General features: G+C 39.2%; 1 protein-coding gene across 2 annotated transcripts in view; it reads right to left on the minus strand.

Moving 5' to 3' along the window:
- Window positions 1-17,790, minus strand: part of itpr2 (inositol 1,4,5-trisphosphate receptor, type 2) — a 95,270-nt gene that overhangs the window by 71,440 nt on the left and 6,040 nt on the right. For both annotated transcript variants that reach the window (XM_036585082.1, XM_036585081.1), the window contains exons 2-18: window positions 16,102-16,172; window positions 15,030-15,145; window positions 14,706-14,792; window positions 13,700-13,858; window positions 10,530-10,628; window positions 9,904-9,987; window positions 9,658-9,804; window positions 8,207-8,302; window positions 7,925-7,969; window positions 6,129-6,277; window positions 3,923-4,022; window positions 3,613-3,773; window positions 3,295-3,436; window positions 2,006-2,164; window positions 828-1,000; window positions 394-513; window positions 117-299 (exon numbers count right to left, since the gene is read on the minus strand). In XM_036585082.1, the coding sequence (XP_036440975.1) occupies window positions 117-299; window positions 394-513; window positions 828-1,000; window positions 2,006-2,164; window positions 3,295-3,436; window positions 3,613-3,773; window positions 3,923-4,022; window positions 6,129-6,277; window positions 7,925-7,969; window positions 8,207-8,302; window positions 9,658-9,804; window positions 9,904-9,987; window positions 10,530-10,628; window positions 13,700-13,858; window positions 14,706-14,792; window positions 15,030-15,145; window positions 16,102-16,172 (2,091 nt within the window). The remainder of the gene's footprint in view (window positions 1-116; window positions 300-393; window positions 514-827; window positions 1,001-2,005; window positions 2,165-3,294; window positions 3,437-3,612; window positions 3,774-3,922; window positions 4,023-6,128; window positions 6,278-7,924; window positions 7,970-8,206; window positions 8,303-9,657; window positions 9,805-9,903; window positions 9,988-10,529; window positions 10,629-13,699; window positions 13,859-14,705; window positions 14,793-15,029; window positions 15,146-16,101; window positions 16,173-17,790) is intronic.

A 17,790-nucleotide genomic window follows, 5' to 3' on the forward strand; every position in this document is an offset into this window, starting at 1 on the left:
TTTAAAGAGTTGTTTAAAAAAAGGGAGAGTATAAAGTTACCTTATTTAGAGAAGATGTCAAAAAAAAAGAGAAAACATAAAGGCAATTCTGGAAGAGGTTGGTGAGAAAAATGGACCTGTAGTAGGTGATGATGTCAATGTCTAATTTGTGGCTGCCCTTAGCATCCTGCGCCAGGTGGCGGATGGACTTGCCATGGGGTTCTTTATTGTGGTCAATCCAGTACAGCCACACCTCCTCCTCCTCACCTTCATCATGCATAAGAGACGAATCCAAAGAGCTCTCAATGTGTGGAATCAGTCTAAGGGAACACACACATAGACCATGATGTAACATACAAAGCAGCTCAATATGGTGCATTTATGCTCTCCACACAGTAGACAGCTGAGACTTACTTGGTCTGAATGAGGATGTCTGCATTAGTAGGGTTGAGCATGAACTTGCAGATGAGCTCCTGAGTTACAGGGATTGCTGTTTTATTGGATACACACAGGTCCGAGAGGTAATCCAGAAACCTGAGGAACACATGAACACGAGACACATAAATACCTTAGATAATGACTCATTATCTTTCTTTATATTCTACAATTAAAAAGATTCATTATTTACAGTATTGAGGAACAATAAAAGGAGTGCAAACACTCAACACACAGTTACGCATTACTTCCTTGAATCATGTCTAAAAAATCTCTTAAAACACATATCTAAGTACAACAGAATATATATATTTAAACCAATCTCAGGAGTAAAATTCTTGACCATTAATGTTTGATCTTTTGTAAGGTTTACTGAAGCCTAGAGAGTTTGATAAATGTTCATATCATCAGACCTGGGCTCACGGTTCCTACGCAGGAGCTTGACAAAGGTTTCAATTTCCCGTGCTGTGATATGCTTCTCCAGTAGCTTGCGGTTGTTGTGCAATAAGGCCGTGATAGTGTCTTCCGCCAGAATCTCATAGCCAATCTGAGACTGCATGATGGAGAACTTCTTAGCAATATATTCCTGTTAGGAAGAGAAAGAGGGTGATGACTATTGATCTAAGATTTCACCTGGGAGATTCCTGCACTCCGATAGGGACAACATAAATTATACATTGAACTGTGGGCATAACAATGTGACATTTTAACCCTCAGCCATGTATGTGAGTGAATATGTACAATGTCTTAGGAAAATTTACCAAGTAACATTTAATTCATTTACTGTTTCTATAGGGATGCACCGACACCGAAGTGTGGGCTGATGAAGATATCCAATACTTTTTATGTATGAATCTGCTAATATCAATGCAGAAAAAAATTTAAAAGCCTTTCTAGCAAGTCTAAATCTACCCATACTAGCTTTACAGACAACTATACCACATATTTCTTTAGGGTTACAAATTCAGTAAAATTAATAAAATGCATATATTTAACATGTCATCAAATACTGGTTTGAAATATCAGTCTAATCTAAGCATCTGTCTGACACTGATATTTTTTTTATTGTTATTATCAGTTATTATCTGTAGATCTACATATCATTGTGCCTAAATATTTTAATATTAAAAGATACATATTTTGTTGACATAAAACATTATTTGCTAATACTTTGGGTATATATTGCATCTGTTTCATGTTGATCCGAGTATCTTGCTTGGTATGATGAGTAGAAATTGCCTAAATAATGATTTGACAGCTCTTTTCCAAACTATTGTTAAAACCGCATACTGAAAATTCTTTGTCTCAAAAGGTGGTTTAAGAAAGGTTTGAGTTTTATGAATTTGTAGGTTACGTCATTATTGCCAAGCTAGTACTTCTGTCCGTTCTTCCTTCAATTCTGCCATTTTTGCAAAGGCAAATAGCAAAATCTAAACAGCTACAGTTACTGCAAACCAACAGAATAGGAAAAAAGACATTACCCATGTATATAAACATTTTAAAAAGCTACACATCCTCTAACATGTGATGGTATATTGTATATGAGTGAGCACAGGGTGTGTTAGCTGATGGGTACAGTGGTGGCTCTTGCCTGGTTTTTGCGATAGTCCTGCTGCGAGTGGCGCAGGATCCTGTAGCACAACTGGAGCATATATTTAAATGGAGCATAGCGTTGGTCTCCCAAATCCTCCAGCTTCAGTATAGGCCCATCCCCCCTTTCTGCAAATGGAGCTTTCAAAATGCCAAATATCTGACAACACACACAGACACACACACGGCATACATGCAATTAATATTCACAGAAATCAGAATGTTAATTCAGCCCACACTACAGCACTATTACTGTTTTCCAGGTTTAAATGAAATGAAGTAAACACAGTGCAAGGAAAATTCTGATCTAAATCTTTTTAACATTCTGTAAGGCCTGTATGAGCAGGTTATGTTTATGGATGCATGGGTGTGTTTGTAGGTGCTTGTTTTCATACATTTAAAAGATTGATTTTGTGATAATGCAGTTAAGGTTAGAGGTTTAGAGTTACACACAAACACACACAAACACACATACATATCTGTTGAGCCAGACCAAAGCCGAAAATGACACATAGGTGCAATTTAGTCCTGGCTTGCTTAGCATTCACACTGACATATTTAACATTAAACTAAAAGTTGAAAAAAAGCTGGGAATATTTTATAATGAACAATAAAATGTGATGACGTAAAATAACTGTGACAATGTCCATTGATTTTTCTGATTCATGCTGTTCTTTGTTCTGTTGTTCTGGCTGGTTTTATTTATGTTTTATCTGTCTTTTGATATTAGAGCAATAAGCCATAAGACTCCTGCATTACCTTGATTCTTTTGCGATGAAAAAAAGGTGAAAACCCTGCCACACAGTGGTTTACTGCTTTTACAAAAAAGAGAAATCTTGGCATATTAATACTAAATATAATTTACATCTGCAGTCAAATGTGTACGTCAACTATTTTCATAACGTCTTCAAAAATGCCTTAGCTTCCTTTTTAAACCAAAACTATCCTATTGTCACTGATTCAGAGGGCATGAAGAGATGATAAAACACAGGCACGTGTCAAAACAGCATCGGAAACTCATCTTCTCCACATACCAAAGACATTACGCAAAGAGGACATGACAGTCCATTCTAATGGTTCATTTGGTCTGTTTAGGTGTCTTTGGTCTGTACTGTGTTCATACCGCAAACATTCATTCTGAGGCGAACTGAGACAGCCATGCCCAGGGGATCTCAGTCTGCTGATCTGTTGGGCACCAGAACCCTGGTGTGATTGCACTACCAGATCACTCACACCAGGGTTAGTTTTAATTGAACCAAATCTGGTTGAACCAAGTCTGAGTGTGCATACCTGTGCGAGAATGTTTTGTTCTCTCATGAGCTTCTGTCTCTCTCGGTTGGGGTTGGAAATGACCACAGAAAGCACGTCTTGCCCATTGTTGGGCACCTCACACACAAAGAAGATCAAATCCTCCAGCAGCTTAGTCACAAACCTACACAATACACGTTACATAACTTAATTTTATATGACACTGAGATCAAGATCTGAATAACAATATTCTCATTGCATAATAACGAAAATCTACAGTGAAATCTGTACCACAGTCTGTCACAACCAAAAATATATTTTTTTTTTCTTTAAGCTACACATGCAGAACATGATGCCTACCTGCGGTCGTTCTGAGTGATGACGCTCTTCTCCAGCTTGCGCACAAAGGCCTCCAGGACCTTGTTAGCGTCATTAGCAAAGTCCAGGTCCCTCACTTCAGATAGTGGCACAGAGACAATGGCGAAAGCCTCTTTATCCTCCTTGGTGGGACATGTGCCAATCTGCAAGGACAGTGAAAAAGAAACAACGTGTTTCTGGGAACTATAGCTACTCTTAACATGAGAGTATGGCCGTGTTCTATAAGCCAACCTTTGAAGTAGCCTAGTAAATGTGTATGCATTCAGACCTAAAGGCCAACACATTCACACACCTTGAGCATAACAGGTCTCTCCTCCTCATGATCGATAGGGATGTTGGTACTGGTCACCCATGTGTTGGTGCACAGGTTCCTAAGCCTGACATAGGAGTTCCTGAAAACACAGCACCATTTTAGCATCTAAATACTATTAAAGCACTCAAAGTGATGTAAAATGTAATTTACTCTATTTTATCTTTGCCCTAAATGTAGTCGACCAATCAAGACATATTTCAAGCAACTGAATATCATCCCAACTAACATAGTGAAAACTACATGCCCACATCATCACACAAGAAGCGTTTAATTTCTATGTAAAGTAACTTTAAGTGGGCTGCCAAAAGTACACAAATATATTAACGTTACTAGTGTATAATCTGCGATAGCACTGCTTCTGTCATTCAGTACTGACAAAGCTTGTTAGATATGAATCCAATGAAGGATATACCAGAGACATTATAAAGGAGGAGGCAGATCACTGGATGGAAAATGGATGGGAAAGCTGGTATCATTCAACATATCATCTGATTACGCAGAAGCAGGAGAAGCCCCCCTCTACTTGGGCTTAGTAGTGGAGATCTGTTCAAGTGCAGTAGCAAGAACAACTTGAAAAACATGGAAATGGCTGGAAAGAACTGCCTGGCAGTGTTGCCAAGATGGCAACCGAGTAGACAGACTTTCCTATAAGGACTTTGGATAAATATACTAGATGATTGCAGGCTTAGACCAGAATGTTAAATTTAGCCTTATGTTGAGACAGCGAGCTGCACACATTGAATGATAAAGTTGTGTATTTGATTAACTTTACTGTAAATCATGCACTGAGAGATGGAACAGGGTTTGTTAATGTTAAGTAGTTAACCATAAAAAGTTAATGCTAAGCCGCTACCTTAGGCTAATAGGCTGCATAGCTAGCTGGTACTGAGTAAAAACAAACTTGCTGAGTGACAACTGAGGCTGGATAGTGGTTGACTGGTACAGTGGTTAACTGGTACAGGGTGAAAATAGGGAGCCGAGAAAGGAGATAACTTAAGCCATGAATTAGCTGCGATGTCTCAAATACTAAATAAATAAATACCAACCTATTCTGAGAGCTAATCTAATTTAACTCTGAATAGAAAACCTTAAATGTTTGCTGGTCTGGTTGGCTAAATTCACAAGAAAACCAGGTTACTAGGTGAACTATTCAGCTGAAGCTGAATATGTTGATGTTAATTTATCAAACTTACAACGACAAAGCCATAAAAGTCTTTTAAAATGTTTCAGTACAAAGACTTAGAGGATAACTTTGAGAATAAATCCTATATTCCTCAGCTGTAAGTAAACCGTTGGCTCGGGCTGGTGCTGATATTCCAATTAATGTTGAATTTTGCATTTGAAATGAGAGTGAAACTGTGCGTGTGGGCTGCAGCAGTGCAGTAGTTAAACTGCTTTTGGATTGAAAAACTCAACCCCATGAACTCAGCTAGACCATCATTAGGATCAAGCCCTGCGAACTCTGTTGAGGATCACTACTTAAATTGCAGACCAATGTGGTAGGATAACCTACTAGTCTAGCGATAAACTTTACTTCCACAGCCAGCACAGAACAGATGCGATACTGTCCATGCTGAGTTAGAAAGTTGCCATTCCAAACATTTCTGTGAGCAGAATGGGACATTTTAAAAAAGGCCCATCCCTAAGGGTGACCGGAGCGATACTGAAATATCAATACTTCTGATCCTGACTTTTCTTTTTGAGAATCAATCCTCTCATGACAGCAGTGATGATACTGAATGTTTTCTTTAAGCAGTAAACTGAATAAACATCAGTAGTACTAAACAAACAGTATTATTTTGTAAACAAATGTGTTGGATAGGAACTACTTTTCCTTCCGCGCTCTCATTCTGCTTCTCGCAGGCACAGACAGCCACATGAGATGCAGCAAATGTTCTATGATAGGACAGTTGTTTCCCTAAACAGTCAGTCTATGTGGCAGTTAATTTAATGCAACGCAAAGGCTTTCAAATATTACTTTTATGTCTATATTTTTACTTGTTTTCTCCTGTAAATATAAAAAATACCCTTTTTACATGCACAAGGACCCTTAAAAAGCACCAGTATTGGTACTGATATTAAGATTTTAGCCATGGAATTACTTGGACTGAAAGAAAATCAGTAGTATTGCCCATCCCTCCATGTCCCAATCAGCTCCTATTATGTGTGGGTCAGGAAGTCAAACCTGGGCACCAGGCAGTCGGCCCGCTGCAGGGTGGTGGCGTCCAGTTCAAACAAGGAGGCGATGTCATTTCCATGTGGGACAGACACCAAGATGTAAGTAATCTTCTCCACTGGCCGTTTCTTCTTAGAGTACACAGAGTCTGACTCAGTCTGAGACAAAAGCACAGACATTTTCCATGTCCTGAGACTCAACTTTAAACATACAAATGATCAGCAGCCAGCCGATATAACATTAATGGCTCAATGAAAACAGTTCATGATTCTGTAAGCAAAGCTGGTAACACTTTATTTGGACAGTCCACTTTAGATGCTTTAAAGATACTTAACTTACTTTCAAGTCAGGTTCAACTAAATAATCAACTAAATTGACCATAATTCTCTTTAACTCTAAACCTGGCTCTAATCCTAACCCTAACCTTAACTTCAACCCAAAACCTAAACCCAACCCTCGTCCTGGTCCTAGCCCTAACCGTGGTCCAAATCTTAACCCTAACCCAACCACTGCTTAGGATCAACATCTGTAGATAAAAAAAGATGAGTTTTGAAGTCCTCATAAGATACTTTTCAGTCAATATCATGACTGACACAAATGCTACTGAGGGGAATAAAAATGAAAAACGGTTTAAAACCCTTCCATTACCAAGACACGGTCCTGTCCTCAACTAAGAAACGTCATTTACAAATATAAAGTCTTTCTGCAGAATCACATATGATGAGTTGCAGTCTTCCAGACTTAAAAACACATAAGACTTTTTCTCTGATACAAAAATAAAATTTAATGCAAGAATTTAAATATCTGAGGGTTGCTACCTCATCTTTTTAGTCTAGACCTGTTCTGAGCTCATGAGTTCCAACAAACATTACATGCTTTAGTTCATATCTCTCTCACTCCCTCTCTCTCTCTCTCTCTCTCTCTCTCTCTCTCTCTCTCTCTCTCATATCTCTCTCTCTCTCTCTCTCATATCTCTCTCTCATATCTCTCTCCTTCGAGAGGCGGACGGCATGTCTGCCCGGCTCCCACAGGGCACCCCCACACTCAGACGTTATGTAAGAAGCCCCCTCCGTTTGAGTGTGAGTTGAGCGTGTAGGTGTTTGTGCATGCATGCGTGAGTGTGAGTCTAGAATTGGTTGGGCTGAATACCAATAAAGCATAACGGTGCAGAGGTAGATAGAAACTCCAGAGTAATTCCCCAGAGAGCTGAGAACAGAAGCTGAGTGTGGCTGTCTGTAGCAGGCGAACGGGAGGGGGAGAGCGAGAGAGCAATAGAGAGAGAGAGATTACATAATGGTGATGGCGTGAGAGAGAGTGGGCAGAGGAAGTGCTGTGAGACGCAGTGCTGTGAAACAGTGCCAATCAGGCGCCACACTGGCATTCATACACACTCTTTAAAACAAATCTATAAATCTAAACACACGCTCTAAATCTTCCATATACCTTTTAAACAATCTTCACAAATGCATAAATTTCCACAATCCTAGTTAACCCCCTAAACCTTTTATGGGCATATGTGGCACCACACTTCAGTTCCACACTCTCTAACTCTACAACTATATAGATCACATATTAGTTTCATGGCAGAATAATGTTTATGATTAATAACTGAATAATAAGACTAGGGTTAATGGGGTTAAGGAGCGAGCTAGTGAACTTTACAATTCAGATGAATAGTATATTGCAGGGGCAGAGCTCAAGACAATAGAAGGAAATATTTGGACTTTCATGGCATCAGACAGACAAGTTCAAACAGTGCAAGACTTCAGCAGTCGGGTCTCAGAATAGACCAACATCTAACTTACCTCAGTTTTGGAATCTGTACTCTCATCACGATAATCAGGATTCACCTGAAACACAAACACATTCCCAAACTTTAACAAACTTTTCTCTGTCACGGTCAGAAAACATAAGCCTATTATAAGAAAGTCACCACTGCAGTGAGAATAACATTGGGAAGACTGCCACCTACAGCACAGCACCTGAAATCTCACTCTTTAAACCTAGAAACTCACTCTTTACACTGCATTCCATTTGCCTCCTGCTAAATCAGAACTACAAATAAAGAGGGTGGAGTCGTCTCATACCTCTGCCGCCAGGTATTTGCCCGTGGCCAGGTGTTTGAAGCGAAAGAGACTGTTCCACTGGCCAGCTCCACCTCTACAGGGGTCATAATGCACCACCTAATAAGAACAGACACATTACAGACATTAAATACATCAGATGTTTCTGATTTTGAGGTGTTCAAAAAACTCTCCTGAAAACAATAGAGAGGACTGTCATTCCTGGTTTCTGAAAAAATCATGTTTGTATTGTAAAAAAGTGAAAAAGTGGAAACGTCTCATTCTAGTGAGGCATTCTGAGGAATTTTGTGTTTGACTAACTAACTAACTAACTAACTAAAAATAACAATAAAAAATTATTAGTCAGTCAGTCCTGTGTGAAACCTTATACTGAGCTTTATTCTAGGCCTACTGCTATCAATTATATTAGTCAAGGAGTAATGTAGTGATTATTTCTGAAGTTTGTAACAGACATTCAAGCAAATATCCTTTAGTAAATATTTCAAAATACAGCATAACTTATATTAATATTACTTTCTGAGCCAGTGAGACTGCCAATCTGCCAAGCTTAGGCCTGTTTTATGAAGCAGGATTTATTACTTGCTTGGGGACATCTTAATTTCAGGATTATGGCTCATAAACAGCTCTTGGGCCAGTCATAGTGGAGCTTCTGAAAAGTTCTTGGACAGCTCTTGGGCCAATGAAGGCCAACCTGAAAAGGTTTACTTCTTTCATGATGTTTTGTGATGTAAGCTATTAAATTTTCTTGTGAGTACCTAAAAGAAATTTGCTACAGTCATCATAGAACAAGTTAACTGTGGTTGCAGTAGTTATTGGGCTCTGTGAACATGATTAGTCTAGAACTCCTTGTTAACCAAACTGCATTCTGAAATAGGGTATGTTCAGTATGGTTTTGGACCATTTATACGCTGCTTCTAACTGCATACATATGAACATTTGTAATGAGAATATCATTACCAACTAACTGCTGTAGATTCATTGAGAAGGTACATCTTAATCAATGTTTTTCCAATCTTCCAGATCCTAGCTTTCGAGTTAAATGCTAACTGGTCACTAGTTACAAGCAGCTGCCTGCTCTGCACATCATGACAAAACCTTTCAGAACTAGATACAGTTCCTGGATCGAAAAAACGTTCAATATCCGATCTGTTTTTGTTATGGTTCCAGTTTGGCAATCACTCGCCCTTTTAACGGCCTGTGGCCATTTTGCATTAACCCATTCTGGCAAAACAGGCAGTTCTTGGCCACGCTGAATGATAAAAGGCAACAGGATAGGTAGCAACTCTAAGATACAAGTGAAACAAGTATAGGGATTTTTTTCTATCTGGTAAAAATGCAAAATCAATTTGTGAATTTTGACTAGTACTTTACGAGTAAACTAGATGGATACATGACAAGTACTAAGCTAGTCAACTATTCTCAACCCTAATCTCAAATCTCCGTTAAGGTCATACCTCAACTTCCCAGAGTGCTTTGGAGCTCGTGGCAGAGGTGGCTGATTGGCGGAGAGTCGTCCTCAGGAAAATGTGCTGCTGATCCTTGTAGTCATCACAAGTCAGAAACTTCTCCTGCTCAGCATGGAACAACCTAACCACGTCACCCTGAGAGAGAAAGAGAGAAATAGAGAGAGAGAGGACGGGGGGTTCATCTCTGTGTCTGAGTCCCTGTGAATTCTACACAAAAATAAGCAAAGGTCATACCCCTTTTAAGACATCATCTCTGTAATCACTGAATTTCATGAAGAGAGTGACCTTCCAGCTGGTGTTACAGTTCACAGCATTCACCTGGAAAACATACAAATCACAGTGTCACTTCTTGTTTGGAGGTACAACACACAATTCACTGTTCTGGCTTTTTTGTATCTATTCCATAACTATTTAAAGTGACTGTGGAGGGCCCTTACCACAGTGTCTTTGTCCATTTTCTTGATAACAGGGTTTTATAGAACGTCAGAAATCACAAAATCTAATCTATCTGCAATTACTTAACAATTCAACAAATTTTAAGGCAAGTGTGTGATGTTTTATGCATGCAGTTTGCACTTTGCTAACTGGCGGAGTGTGTGCTTTCACTCACTTTTAGCCACTTTAGCCACTTACCACCAATGCAAACTTCAAACAACACAATGTTTCTGCTGATCATCTACATTTTGGGAAGGAGAGAAATGTAGAAATGACTAAATATAGTTTTTCTCTGAACTACTGACTACTTTAAAAATAATGTCAATGCCAGTCTTGAAAGAAAAAACAGTTGGAGCCTCATATTGAAGTGACCGAGTAGTCTTTCACTGAGCAGTGATGAGTGAGCATGGCTGCATGTGTCTGACCTCATTGCAGCCTGGGTTGTCCAGTAGTTCAATGTTGCTGGCATGCAGTGGCTGGCCAGCGTTCACAGGCATCAGGACCACTTTATCTCCCACTACCACCTAACCACACACAAACACACACACACACACACACACAATTAAAATGACATATTTGTGCATTTTTCACCTCCAGCTAATCAAAGGGGCTCGATCTAAATGACAGTAAACTGGGGCCCAACTGATATGAAATTTGAGCAGATACTGATTTTAGGGGGCTAAAATCTTTGATGACTAATAATATCGGCCAATAAAACGTTTTAAATTTATTAAATTTTAGTTTAGTATAGAGCTACCCATAATGCTTTGCACTTTGAGTTTCTGTTCATCATTTCTCAATTTTCTTATTATTAGTTCTCTTCATAAAAATATTATAATGTTATTCTCATCGGAAATGTTAGGTTTAGTTGCATTTTACATGTTTTTGTAATACTTATGATAGTGTTTTGTGTTCTGCAGTTCAGCCTGTATTGTTATCATATACTTAAACAGAGGGTGCCTCATATTGGGCTGCCCGGTGTTACAACTGTCTAAGGTTTAGCTCCATCGTCGAAAGACTGCAAGCTCAAATCACAGTGGTGCTGCGACCAAACAACAAGACGCTACTCATATGCAATATAATTGTCACGCTGTGGGTCGCTAATATCGGCCAATTTGATCAGCCAATTTATATATCGGTTGGGCCCTACAGGAAACAGTGATTTCAGATCCTGTGACATGCAAAAGGTGGCACCTGTGTTAGAGTGATTTTCACTCTGCACTGTAACAGAGAACAGGTTCAGTACATTTGAAGGAATTCACTCTCTATGATAGTGATTTGCGTAGTGCAGACAGACTTGTTTTGATGTATGGGTGTGACCAGCTCGCAATGACAGCAATTTTTCTCACAAAGCTACTGAGCAAGTCGGTCAGGCACACATGTCAAAACTAAAAAACCTAACAATCACTTTTTAAATAAGAGCACAGAATGTGCAGTAAGTGCATTTATGCCTTGTGAATATTTATATATTTTTCTGTTGCAACAGTTTTGCTCTACCCACATAATATAGCATATTTAACACAAAACAGCCTCCCTAACACATGTACCATTTTTAGACATATACATAAGCATCAACCCATACAGTTAACCTGTTTAAAATCTGTTTGTTTCACAACTTTGGAGGTATGTGGCTGTATGAGGGTGAGATTCAAGAAATCTGATCTAATAGAGCTTTGCCCATAGACTCAATAACTCTGTCTCACCATCTTCTGTTCCCTTTTATTGGACTTAATGCTGTGCTTAAAACGTGGGGTGAGAGCATAATGATTTATGTTGAAATCTTTCACCATGCACACACGGTACCCTGAGTAAAACAGATAATATGTGAGTCAACAAGGCAAGTTATCAGAGCATCACTTGCCAGATTTGAGAACAGTGCATTTCTGTAATAATCAGATCGTCAGCTAAAAAAACAGAGTTTAGATTATGTGCTCCTTGCGGAAAAAACAAATAATATGTTTGTTAAATATATACTTGAGTATACCGCATGTTTGCCCCTCGATCTCACATCGCTTTAATTGTGTCAGAGAGACTGTTTAACTGGTAAAGAAAGTAAAAACACTCATCTCTCATTCTGTTTGAAGTAATTAGCATGGTTACCAGAGAAATATATCCCAACGAAAATCAAAACTGGACAAACTGCTGTTGTTGCTAATGATTTTAAAGATAGAAAATGTTCTATAAGGGGAATAGTAGTAACTACAGTTTAGAAGCTGTGAATATAAGGGTTACTGTCTCTAAAAGCTAACACCTATGCATACGCAGACCACATGAATTCCATTGCAGCTCTATAAGAATCACTATTACCAAAATCAGCCATTTGTTGAAATCTACTGAACCTGTCCTTTGCATTGAAGAAAAGGCAGAAAAGTGACATTATTCTTTCTGTGCCCTTACACATTGCATAGATAATGTCTGTCTTTTGATAAATAATGGATTGATGTTCGACAAGTGGCACAGGATATTTGTCTCAGGCAGGCAAAAGCTACCAAACAAATGCATGAGGAAGCTGAAAATCAAGGTGTGTGAACATGCGAATGGAGTGCTGTGTTGACCTAAGGCTTTCTCTCCCCCTTTCAGCATACAAACCTGCGGCCTAGATCAACAAATGCTCAGTGGAGAGGAAGACGGCCATGACAACCCCTGAAATCACAGCCCATCAATGTATATCAACAGCTAAACAAATAGCATCAGTGAGGGGTTTCAGTGTTACATCTGTAGGTATATCTGTACTGTGGCTAAAAGTCATTTTATGTCTACTACGACTAACAACTGAGCTCAACTTTAGCTCGGGCTGAGGTCTAAACACTGTGGTATTGACCACGAACAGGCATGTTCTTGCAGTAAACAGTGATGTTCACATGCAGGGTAGCATGCTGACCACTTCTTCTGTGTATTCAACCATTCAGTGAATACACTACACACACACATATGTGCAAACACATCATGCGCTGCAATCAGTTAATATACCTTCAGACTCTGGTCGCTGAGACATCAACAGGAGAAAGCAGAAGAGTTAAAAGGGCTTAATCATGATGTTAATATGATATAGTGAAATTGAGCTACATTCATATACATATTCCTGCATATTTACATTAACACAAATTTACATATTACACTCTTACAGTAGAACTTGTTTTTACTTGAATGTACTTGAATGTGTCTGGTGTTTGAGAGACAGACAGAGAAGAGAGAGAGGGAGAAGGAGAGAGAGCAAGGAGGAGAGAGACAGAGCCACAGCAAGGAAGAAAGAGACAGAGAGAGACAGAGAGAGAGAGAACATGAGAGACCAAGAGAGGGGGAGAAAATGAGCAAGTCAGAGAACGAGCAAGACAGATAGAGAGAAAGAATGAGTGAATGAGTAAGAGAAAGTGCAAAAAAAATGTAGTGGAGGAAATGACAGAGAAAGAGTGAGAGAGTTAGAGAAGGAATGAGAGAGACAGAGAGAGAGAGAGAGAGATAGAAAAAGGAGAGGGAGAGTGATTGAACAGGTGAGTGAGAGAAAAAGAAATAGCCAAAAAAAAACATAAGAAAGAAAGGGTGAGAGAGAGACAGAGAAAGATATAGAGAGAGAGAACAATGCAAATCTCCCTACATTGTCTCCCTCACTGCGGAGCTTCCAGAAAGGCTGGATGTAGAACCAGGAGCCCTCGTTGCCCGAGGGATCGAGAGACACTCGCATAGCGTTCTTCTCCAACAGAGCTGGCAGACGTTTGTTCACCGTCAGGTACTTATTACTCTTAATGTGTAGCAGCTGAAACACAGACAAAAAAAAACTTTACAAAATGAGTTTCAACCAAACTGAAAACTCTGGGTGAAGAGAATGAAAAATTCCAAAGAACCCAAAACATCAGAAAAGATCCACAAAGAACACATTACACATTTTGCAGTGAAAGCAGGTCATTTTGCAGTTTTACCCAGACAAACAAAGGTACACGTCTAAAATTTTGTACACAAAGAATTTCTTAAAAGACTGACACAAGTCTGAGATATAAAAAAAGAGGCCTTCAGTTATTTCAAATGGACAGACTATGATGTTCATAAACTAAACTGTTTAAAGACCTATCCAAATTGTTCTAGATGCAGAACAGAGCTGATGGACATGGACGTTGGCGACAACACTTCTGTAATGAATCTTTGTAAACTCTTACAAATAGTGAAACGCTGCATTTCATTGGCTCTGTACCTGTACTCTGCACAATGACAAAGTTGAATCTAATCTAATCTAATCTGAACTGTACCCCCTGCTCTCTACCATTCATTCATTACTAGGCGATTCCTGCAAGTCATCCTAAAGTGTAAAAAGCACTGAGGTGGGTACAGTACAAACGCTTCAGCCCTTCAAAACAAACAGACAGACATTTGAAAGCCGTGTGTTTTTAAAAGGAAGCAGTAAAATGTTAAAAGTAGCCAGTCCACAGCTTCCCCTTGCGTCAAGTTAGGGCCATAAATCAAACTGTCAAAGAATTGTTTCACCCTGTCCTTCTCTCCCTCTCTCAGTGCACTGGCAGCCTTGGCTACAGAGCACAAACAAACAGAATGTTCTAGCATGCTCTGAGGAACAGAATAGTTAGTTGATAAGCAGGGTGGCTGGGCTGCACCTGTATGACTTGGCTGTATTTGACCACTTCGCCAAGCAGCTTCTTGTTCTCCGTCTCATTCTGTTTCTGTTCCAGTTCTGCTGCATGCTGGGAAATGTAGGAGAGAAGCAAATCAGCCATGATACCAGAAGTACACAAATTGTGGTGACACTGAGGGGGTGTATGTTAGTTCTGTTAGCATGGAAATGTAAAAGTCTGCATTGCTGTCATGATTATTTGATTAAACTCAACACTGATGATCAGCATTGAATAGTTTTTTTATTTTAATACAAATATACTTTTAAAGTTGCAATTAGTATGTGAACACTGGATGCAGCAGAGTACCTGCAATTTTTTAAAGAGGTCCCCCTCTGTATTGCTTCCTTGCTTTCCCTGTTTGGCCCTCCAGAACTGTTTCTGTGCTGAGTACCGGTTCATAGGACACACCTTGAACAGGCAATCTGAGGGACATGGAAGAAGACCATGAAGCTTATAAAAGACACTGAAAACAACGGAGTGCTTTGTTACATGAACTAACACAGCATGTGAATCAGCACCAGGTAAAACTCTGTTTTAGACTTGTACAATCAGAAGTTACGGCATTCTTTACAGGCCTTAGTTAAGTGCTTTAGTGGCTGCAGAAGCACGCTTTCACATCACAAAATACTTCCAATATTTTTTTGGATTACATATTTATTCATCAAAACATCCACAGACACACTCCTCTAGAACTGTGACTGGTCAAGATGCTCACAGCACCCTGTCAAAACTGCTATTTGGTTAAATATGCATATACAGCCTTATCGAGATTAACCAATTAACAAATGATCCATTGTGAATCCCTGCTGTGCACCAGAGCCCAACCATTAAATCGGTTAGCTGACAATATCAGCTGATATCCATGACTTGCAGTTTTGTCTAGATCGCTGAAATGATCACCTCCATTAACCTTTGTTAACTGGCATCTTTTCTGGTCATGGCAATGCTGGAATTTGAGCTCATACCCATCTTTAACTGCAGTTGTTTACCACATTTAAGTGTGTTCTGTGTAGAGTATCTGTTAACTTATTTTCACGAAGAAAATCAACAAAAAAAACATGTAGTTTGACCAGTGGTGTTAAGCATGAAAAAAAAAAACAAACAACTTATTAAAAATGTGAAAAATTATAGAAATAATAGGCAACAGAAACCAAAGCTGCAAGCAATTCTGTGTAGCTCCACAACGTTACAATGTTACTGTGAGTTGACAACTGACAGTTGAATCATTGCATATTATCATATCATTTAACTACTGAAGTATAACATTTATGTATATATATATATATATATATATATATATATATATATATATATATATATATATATATATAGGTGTGTTTCTTTTGTTTCATGTGAGGAGACTTCCCGAGTGACTTACCTCTGAACTTCTTAGGTGGATTTGCCAGGTCTCCAGCTTCCGGCTGTACCACACACCGATCATCCACCAGCCTGTAGGAACAACATAGATTATGGTTCAGGAGTGATTCACATCTTTGCTAGATGCTCCGAGAGCTGGTTCACACTTATAGCCTAATGCTCTAAATGAAAAAAAAAAAACAAGCCTACTGTGAGAGTCAGCCTGTCAGGACTGACTTGGTTTAGGGACTATTGATATAATTCAGTACAAACTGATTTTCATATAATAGTACAAAATATTTCATAGAATTACATTTACTCTATTTTCAAAACGCCAGCGGACCTCCAGCTTTGCCAACAGCGGGCCAACAGAGGTCCACTATCCTCTTGCTATCAGGGTGGTTACAGTGGTCAGGCTCAGACCCTTGTCTAAGAGACAGGCCTCTTTCAATAAGGTGTAAAGTAAAAATGCTTTAAGAAAACAATTAAATACAACAGCAACTCTCAGATTTCATCACATTTAATTCAGTTATTTTGTTTCAGTGATTTCTGTGGCTGAAGAAACACAGTGCAACACCTAGACAATAAGAACACTAAGCACACAATACACACTACTGTAAAGCAGGGGTGCACTCCGGTCCTGGAGGGCCATGGTCCAGCTAAGTTCCTCAACTCAAACACACCCCCTAAAGACAGCAATTAACGGATGAGTGTGTTCAGGACTGGAGCTGTGCAGCCCTGCACTAATGAGTCAAATGCCACCTTCAGATTAAGGTGCTCGGGTGGTCGAGTACTCGGTTAACCTTCAGGCGACAGTCTTCCATTCCGTATGAAATTCATCTGTTGTGTTTCATCACAGGAAGACAGAGGAAACATACAGGCCAACAATTCAGTGAAACGTCGACTTATGTTTTAAATCAACTGTAAAACGTCAATGTTTTGCTCGTATCTGCATGTATGTTATACTTTGCTACTCTGAAACGTGAGTGCTTTCTGTGAAACGTCGCTGAAAAGGCCGAGATAGCACAGCTTTTATCGCTAAATAGGCGAGGCTGGTGTTCGGTCCAGAAACAGCTTAAATATATCTCTCTGACAAATGAACATCGCCCGCTGAAGAGGTAAAACCCTACAGAAGACGACGAGTCTCCATCTGTGTTAGCGGTTAGCTGTAATTTTAGCTCATTAGCTCGTCTGAGGCAGTCTGTTAGCTAGCGTTAGCTAGGTTACTCATCCGACACAAAAACCTAGACTTTAATCAGCTATTTTTGACTGTTTTAAAACATGTTTTGAAATGTATTAAATGTATTCTTCTTCATGATTTTACATTTTTGTGCAACACCAGTGCTGTCACTAAAAAGTAAACCAAAACTCTACATTATTTTCAGCCAAATGCCGTAACGTGTTTATCGTTTTTTGGCACTGTTTTCCCGCTCGTAACTGGATATCCGTCCATTCCTACTTCAGATCAATGCCTTGTGATTAAAGCTAGGTATCAAAATATTTTTATGGCACCAACTGAAACTACCAAGTATAGGAAAAATTCTGTCATTTAGTACAGAATTTCAGTACGTAAGAAGTCAGTCTTAGGATCCGTGAGCCAACAGGCATGCATGCTCCAAAATCTAGAATACTGACTGCTGTAAACATGTTATTAACGTCAGGGCTCCCTGATTAATCTGCAGTCTGTTACAGTGAGTACCCATTTGCTACA

The sequence above is a fragment of the Colossoma macropomum genome, unplaced genomic scaffold, assembly GCF_904425465.1.
Source record: "Colossoma macropomum unplaced genomic scaffold, Colossoma_macropomum, whole genome shotgun sequence".
NCBI lineage: Eukaryota > Metazoa > Chordata > Actinopteri > Characiformes > Serrasalmidae > Colossoma > Colossoma macropomum.